General features: G+C 46.5%; 1 protein-coding gene across 1 annotated transcript in view; it reads right to left on the reverse strand.

Moving 5' to 3' along the window:
- Window positions 1-8,327, reverse strand: part of CACNA1A (calcium voltage-gated channel subunit alpha1 A) — a gene marked incomplete at its 3' end in the record, with an annotated part of 290,392 nt that overhangs the window by 46,793 nt on the left and 235,272 nt on the right. Inside the window, exons 39-40 of the mRNA XM_083351756.1 lie at window positions 7,651-7,758; window positions 2,786-2,886 (exon numbers count right to left, since the gene is read on the reverse strand). Coding sequence (XP_083207882.1) covers window positions 2,786-2,886; window positions 7,651-7,758 — 209 coding nt within the window. The remainder of the gene's footprint in view (window positions 1-2,785; window positions 2,887-7,650; window positions 7,759-8,327) is intronic.

Raw genomic sequence — 8,327 nt, forward strand, 5'->3', positions numbered from 1 at the left:
CCTGCACGAATGGTGCTGCGGAACGGGCCAATGCCGCTGTGGAACAATATCTACGCAGCTACGTTTCGTACCAGCAGGAGGATTGGGCAGACCTACTGGCGTTTGCAGAAATTGCCCACAACAATGCTGTATATAGCAGCACCGGCCTCCCACCGTATACAGTGGTGTCCGGCTACGATTTCCCTCCCGTTCCCGAGTGCGACCAGGGATCGCCCTCCCCCTGTCAACCCCAGGAGTGGATGCTGCAAATCAAGAAGGCATGGGCAGCAACCAAGGAGGCACTGAACAAGCAAGCCAGCATTGTGAAGGGCCAAGCAGACAAGAAGCGACAACCGTTCTACACCCCAGGGGTTGGGGACTGGGTGTACTTGTCCACGAAATATTTGCGACTGCAAATACCCAGCAGGAAGCTAGGCCCTAAGTATATAGGCCCCTTCCAGGTCACCCACATCATCAACCTGGTCACGGTGCGCCTCCGGCTGCCCAGGTTCCTGGGCAGAGTGCACCCCGTGTTCCACGGGAGCCTGCTAAAACCAGCTCCCGTTCCTGTCCAGGGGGAGACAGTGGGCCAAGGGCCTGTGGGGGATGGGCAGTATAAAATACAGGAGATACTGGATTCCAGGGGGCGGAGGGGGCGGCTGCAATACCTAGTACTATGGAAGGGGTATCCAGCTACAGAGGCGTCGTGGGTGGCAGAGCCAAACGTTCAGGCCCCTCGGTTGGTTAGGGCTTTTCATCGATCGCACCCCAGTAAACCTTCGGGAAGGGGTTGGGGGGACTATGCTGCTTTTCTTGGTGCATGTACAAATTCTGTGTCTTGCCTTCCAGGAGGAGCCTTGGTGAGGGGGGCCGACTGTCAAGCCCTATGGGCTTGACACTTCGGAGGGAGCCAGGGGAGCACGATTGCAGATGCCCGCGCAACACCGAGAGCCCAGCCACGCCCACACTCACCAGCTGTCCGGCGGGCGAGCGCCGGACCCGCGGCCGTGCTACGAGCTGTGCGGTGGCCGAAGGCAATTGTGAGCGGCCACAGGGAGGCCACGCCGGTGCAGACAGCCGGGAGGCAGTCCGCGTCGGCACAGTCAGCTGGAAGGCGGACGGAAGCTGTTACCGGGGCCCGTATAGCTCGATCAGCTGGGAGGCAGCCGGGGACAACCACTGACGGTCACGCAGCTCGGCCAGCTGAGCGGCGGCCCAGAACGGCTACGGACGACTGCGGAAGCTGCACGAGACGTTGTGGGGCTGACGACGGCCTGGCGGTTGTGGCTATGGGAGGTTGTCTTGCGGACCCGGTGGCTGTTATTCCGTGCACGCCGGCAGCAACGCGGGGCACTGAACAGCTGCGCCCGGACTTTGGGGGCTGCCAGGGGGCCATGGGTGTGGCGCAGGGAGTTGCAGTGGTGGCAGGGAGCACGCTCGGGACTTTAGGAGGGAGGTGGGCTTGTACTTTTCTTCACGCTGAGAATCACGGTGCCGGTGGAGGGAGCTGGGCGTGGGTTGATGGAGTAGGGGGGTGGAGTATTTACGCAGGCCAGGCGGATGCTGGTCTGCGTGGGGAAGGTGTGGGGCCTAAGGGTGGGGCTGCTACCTAGTTACAGGCATGGAATAAAAGGCGCGTTGGGGCGTGTGGCTCTCAACGCTGACTTTGCAAGTGCTTGGATATCCTGCTAGTAAAGATACTCTCGCAGTCAACCGTACTACGTCGTCATTTTTGCTCGTGTTCTTCGGCGTAGACGGGGATTTGACAATGGCAATATCCGAGTGCCACCAGTCGCCTAGCAAGGTGTCAAAATCTTGATGACAAAAAAAGGAAAAAATTAAGTACAGGTATTCCTCGACTTACAACAGTTTGCTTAGTGACTGTTCAAAGTTACTGAAAAAAGTGCCCCCCAAGCCACAGCCGAGCAAGACACCTGCCTGCCCGCTCTTCCTCCTGTCTGAGGTTTTCATTGTTGTGAGCATTTCTGTTAAGGATTGGCAGCAGGAGTGGGGTGTGTGTGAGGGGGGGAGTGTTTGGTTTTTATTTCCCCCATATGCTGGGTGGTTGCAGCAGGTTTTGGTCACTTCACATGACCCTGGGACACTGTGACCGTCATAAATATGAATCAGTTGCCAAGCTTCTGAATGTAAATCACAAGATCCTGGAGATGCTGCAACATTCCAGCTGATCGGCACTTCTTCTGGGCTCAGCAGACATGCCGGGATCAGTGCCGAGCTCCAGCTGGAGCCTGGCACTGATCCTGGTGCTTCTGCTGAGCCCTGACAGCCCTGCATCTCCAGCCATCTCTTGCTCAGGCTTGTGCAGTGTTGCCATCGGTTCAGCTCATCCCCCCCCACCCCGCTACCACTTTAATAGGATGGTCACGTACCACCTGCTAGGTGCCAATGTACCACAGGTGGTACCCATACCATTGGTTGAAAAGCCCTGCTCTAAAAACAATTAAAGGAGAATATAAAATTATATAGATTTGCACACATGCATGCAAGTGATGGAATTTTCTAGCCAGGCCATAGCACTTTGTGAAACATACTTTGGTCCACTGTGAACCTGTCCAAGACTTGTTGTACTCCAGAATGATCAATTCATTGCATTTAATGGGCTGAATTGTAACCTAACATGTGTAACAAGAATTAGGAGTAATCACTAAAGAAAAACATCACCTTTAAAAAAATTTAAGGTTATTTTAAAGTACACATGATTTGCTGTAAATGGAAAGCATTCGTCAACCTTTTCAGATTTGGAAACTGTGGCATATCTTTTTTTACATTTACAGTTTTCACATACCTGCTCCTCCCTCATGGCCTGCAACTTCTTAGCCTTACTCTGGCGGTAATACTCCATGATCATCATGGCTGCATAGATTTTCCCCACTGTCAAGTCAGTAGCTGCAAAGTAAGAAAAACAAAACAAAAATCAAACATCATCCTCCAGCTTAGTGCTTCCTTGGCAACTCTCCAGCCTTTAGATTAAAAATATTTGACCAGTGGCATTCTCTCAGGATACTACACCAGCTGCCCCAATGGCTATTTGGAAGGGAAATGGAAGTTCAGTGATTCAGCCTTCGAATATAAACCATCACATAATGAGGCACAGTACAAATAGCCTTGAATAGCAAATCTAATGGGAATATTTTATGAAGCAGTACACTGCAGGCAGTCAGGAGGAGGAGGAGGAGGAGGAGGAAGGAGAAGGAGAAGATGACTTTGTATTCTGATCGGTTATAACAATTTTATGCTTTGCAAAAACATACAAAGTCCTGCTTTTCTTCCAGAGTAAGCTTTCTGTCTAAATCAGCAAGAAGCAAATCAGTGGCTAAGCACCCCAGAAGCCTCCTGCACTTTAGAGTAGCTTTCTCTCCTATCCCTCTCATATATCTAATCCAGGGCAAAGTGTAGCCTAAATGAGGATAGTTCAGAGGGTTTTAACTTCAATATTCTTCATCATTCTAAGGGAAGAGGAAAAGGTATGTCATAATCTAAGCTGATGGTTTGTTGTTGTTGTTAGCTGCGAAGTCGTGTCCGACCCATCGCGACCCTATGGACAACATTCCTCCAGGCCTTCCTGTCCTCTACCATCTTCTGGAGTCCATTTAAGCTCACGCCTACTGCTTCAGTGACTCCATCCAGCCACCTCATTCTCTGTCGTCCCCTTCTTCTATTGCCCTCGATCTTCCCCAGCATTAGGCTCTTCTCCAGGGAGTCCTTCCTTCTCATTAGGTGGCCAAAGTACTTGAGTTTTAGCTTCAGGATCTGGCCTTCTAAAGAGCAGTCAGGATTGATCTCCTCTAGGACTGACCGGTTTGATCGCCTTGCAGTCCAAGGGACTCGCAGGAGTCTTCTCCAGCACCACAGTTCAAAGGCCTCAATTCTTTGGCGCTCAGCCTTTCTTATGGTCCAACTTTCACTACCATACATTGCAACTGGAAAGACCATAGCCTTGACTATACGCACTTTTGTTGACAGGGTGATGTCTCTGCTTTTTAGTGTGCTGTCTAGATTTGCCATGGCTTTCCTCCCCAGGAGCAAGCGTCTTTTAATTTCTTGGCTACAGTCCCCATCTGCAGTGATCTTGGAGCCCAGGAAAATAAAATCTGTCACTACCTCCATTTCTTCCCCATCTATTTGCCAGGAATTGAGAGGGCCAGATGCCATGATCTTGGTTTTCTTAATGTTAAGTTTCAACCCAAGTTTTGCACTCTCCTTCTTCACCTGCAACAAGAGGCTCTTTAGTTCTTCTTCACTTTCTGCCATTAGAGTGGTATCATCTGCGTATCTTAGGTTGTTAATATTTCTTCCGGCAATCTTAATTCCAACTTTTGATTCATCTAGCCCTGCCTTTCTCATGATGTGCTCTGCATATAAGTTAAATAGGCAGGGCGACAGTATACAGCCTTGCCGGACTCCTTTCCCAATTTTGAACCAATCAGTGGTTCCGTGTCCAGTTCTCACTGTTGCTTCTTGACCCGCATATAGGTTTCTCAAGAGACCAATAAGATGGTCTGGTACTCCCATCTCTTTAAGAACTTGCCACAGTTTGTTATGATCCACACAATCAAAGGCTTTAGCATAGTCAATGAAGCAGAAGTAGATGTTTTTCTGGAACTCCCTAGCTTTCTCCATGATCCAGCGTATGTTGGCAATTTGATCTCTAGTTCCTCTGCCTCTTCGAAATCCTGCCTGCACTTCTGGTAGTTCTCGATCCACATACTGCTGAAGTCTAGCTTGTAGGATTTTAAGCATGACTTTACTAGCATGAGAAATGAGTGCAATGGTGCGATAGTTTGAACATTCTTTGGCACTGCCTTTCTTAGGAATTGGAATGTAAACTGATCTTTTCCAATCCTGTGGCCACTGTTGAGTTTTCCAAATTTGCTGGCAAATTGAGTGTAGCACTTTTACTGCATTGTCTTTTAAGATTTTGAATAGCTCAGCTGGAATACTGTCACCTCCACTAGCTTTGTTGTTGCTCAGCTTTTCTAAGGCCCACTTCACTTCACATTCTAGGATGTCTGGCTCGAGGTCAGTGACCACCTCATTGTGATTATCAGGGACGTTAAGCTCATTCTTGTATAGTTCTTCTGTGTAATTTTGCCACCTCTTCTTAATCTCTTCTGCCTCTGTTAGGTCCCTGCCATTTTGGTCCTTTATCATGCCCATTTTTGCATTAAACGTTCCCTTCATTTCTCCAATTTTCTTGAAAAGATCTCTGGTCCTCCCTATTCTATTGTTTTCTTCTATTTCTTTGCACTGTTCATTTAAGAAGGCATTCTTATCTCTTCTAGCTATTCTCTGGAATTCTACATTCAATTGGGTGTATCTTTCTTTTTCTCCCTTGCCTTTCGTTTCCCTCCTTTCCTCAGCTATTTGCAAAGCTTCCTCAGACAGCCATTTTGCTTTCTTGCATTTCTTTTTCTTTGGGATGGTTTTGGTTGCTACCTGTTGTACAATGTCACGAACCTCTTTCCATAGTTCTTCAGGCACTCTGTCTATCAGATCTAATTCCTTAAATCTATTTGTCACCTCTACTGTATATTCAACAGGGATATGATTTAATTCATACCTGACTGGCCTAGTGCTTTTCCCTACTTTCTTCAGTTTAAGCCTAAACTTTGCAACAAGAAGCTCATGGTCTGAGCCACAGTCAGCTCCTGGTCTTGTTTTTACTGACTGTATAGAGCTTCTCCATCTTTGGCTGCAGAGCATATAGTCAATCTGATTTCTGTGTTGACCATCTGGTGATGTCCATGTGTAAAGCCGTCTCTTGGGTTGTTGGAAAAGAGTGTTTGCTATGACCATCGTATTCTCTTGACAGAATTCTATCAGCCTGTGCCCTGCTTCATTTTGCACTCCAAGGCCAAACTTGCCTGTTATTCCAGTTATCTTTTGGCTTCCTACTTTAGCATTCCAATCCCCCATGATGATAAGAACATCATTTTTTGGTGTTAGTTCTATAAGGTGCTGTAGTGCTTCATAGAACTGGTCAATTTCATCCTCTTCAGCACTGGTGGTTGGGGCATAGACTTGGACTACTGTGATATTGAATGGTTTGCCTTGGATTCGAACTGAGATCATTCTGTCATTTTGAGGATTGTATCCCAGTATTGCTTTTCCTACTCTTTTATTGACTATGAAGGCTACTCCATTTCTTCTGAAGGATTCTTGCCCACAGTAGTATACCTGATGGTCATCTGAATTAAATTCACCCATTCCTGTCCATTTTAGTTCGCTGATACCTAAGATGTCAATGTTCAGTCTTGTCATCTCTTGTTTGACCACGTCCAGTTTTCCTTGATTCATGGATCTTACATTCCAGGTTCCTATGGAGAAAAAATCTTTACAGCATCGGACTTTCCTTTCACCACCAGACACATCCACAGCTGAGTGTCCTTTCGGCTTTGGCCCAGTCGCTTCATTCTTTCTGGCGCTACTAGTACTAGCCCTCTGCTCTTCCCCAGTAGCATATTGGACGCCTTCCGACCTGAGGGGCTCATCTTCCAGCGTCATATCGTTTTGCCTTTTGGTACTGTCCATAGGGTTTTCATGGCAAAGATACTGGAGTGGGTTGCCATTTCCTTCTCCAGTGGATCACGTTTTGTCAGAACTCTCTGCTACGACCTGTCCGTCTTGGGTGGCCCTGCACGGCATAGCTCATAGCTTCATTGAATTACGCAAGCCCCTTCGCCACGACAAGGCAGTAATCCATGAAGGGGAAGCTGATGGTTTAGGATATTGGATTTTTCTCCTCCAGTAATACATAGGAAAATTACTGTGAGCTAATGAAATATCTAGTGAATATTTCCATCAGAAGGTAGTGATCTGTGCCATCCAGAATTGGAAAATTAGACAAACCTCCTGCCACTCCCCCAAATTCTATGACTGCACATCTCTGGCTCAGAATTAAAGGAGATAACAGTGCGTTAGAACAATAAAGTAAAGGTAAAGGTAAAGGTTCCCCCGCACATGCATGCTAGTCGTTTCCGACTCTAGGGGGCTGGTGCTCATCTCCGTTTCAAAGCCAAAGAGCCAGTGCTTGTCCGAGGACGTCTCCGTGGTCATGTGGCCGGCATGACTAGATGCCAAAGGCGCACGGAATGCTGTTACCTTCCCACCGTAGTGGTCCCTATTTTTCTACTGGCATTTTTTACGTGATTAAAAGAGGTTAGGGACCTCTTAGCTAGCTTTTGGATTTTGGAAAAATGAAATAAATATCTGTGTAGTTATCAGTTATAGCCACACAGCTGAAATAAGTTACAATGAATTTCAAGAAAAGGCATCCAAAAACTGATACTGATAGTTAAAAATGGTTTTTAACATCATGTTATTTTTAATGCTTAAATGGCTTATAAAGAGAGTTTTTAGTCCAAAAACAGGATAAAGATGAAGATATGAAACTATTCCTATTTTCTATCTGGAAGAATTATAATAACTAATGTAAAGTACTGAATTAGAAATTTGGTTTTTTAAAATAATTTTTTCCTTAGCTTTCTGAAAAGGTTTTTTTGCTCAAAATAATTTTTTCATATGTTCTTACTTATTATAAAAGGATTATAAAGTAGTAGTTGCATACTGAGAAAATGACAGAAAAGTAGAAATAGATAGGGTTGGCATAGATGAGGCCGACACTGAGAGTAATGATTAAAAATTTCTTACATTTATGAGGGGTGACCAGAAGATCTAGAGTTTTCTGGGATAGGTTGGGCCAGATCGCCATCATCTCTTTTCTCAACTCAGCATCCATCTGCTGTTTGTCAGCCCCTCCTGGAAGATTCAAACCAAGAATGAGAGGAAATAACAAATGGCTAAAGGTAAAGGTAAAGGTTCCCCCGCACATACGTGCTAGTCGTTTCCGACTCTAGGGGCCAGTGCTCATCTCCGTTTCAAAGCCAAAGAGCCAGCGCTTGTCCGAGGACGTCTCCGTGGTCATGTGGCCGGCATGACTAGATGCCAAAGGCGCACAGAACGCTGTTACCTTACCACCGTAGTGGTCCCTATTTTTCTACTTGCATTTTTACTTGCTTTCGAACTGCTAGGTTGGCAGAAGCTGGGACGAGTAACAGGCGCTCACTCTGTTACGCGGCACTCGGGATTCAACCCGCAAAACTGCTGACCTTCTGATCAACAAGCTCAGCGTCCTAACCCACTGAGCCACCGCGTCCCTATAACAAATGGCTAGACACCCCAATTCTACTTCTTCCCATTGAAATGTTAAATATTTACTGTTTATCAGTGCCAACACTAATTTTGCTTTTAAAAATGCTATTACAGTTTATATTCAAATTTGATAAAATTATTCTTTAAAAATGTTTAGCCATTTAACAATCAAATTA

This window comes from Vipera ursinii (assembly GCF_947247035.1).
Source record: "Vipera ursinii genome assembly, chromosome: 2".
Taxonomy (NCBI): Eukaryota; Metazoa; Chordata; class Lepidosauria; order Squamata; family Viperidae; genus Vipera; species Vipera ursinii.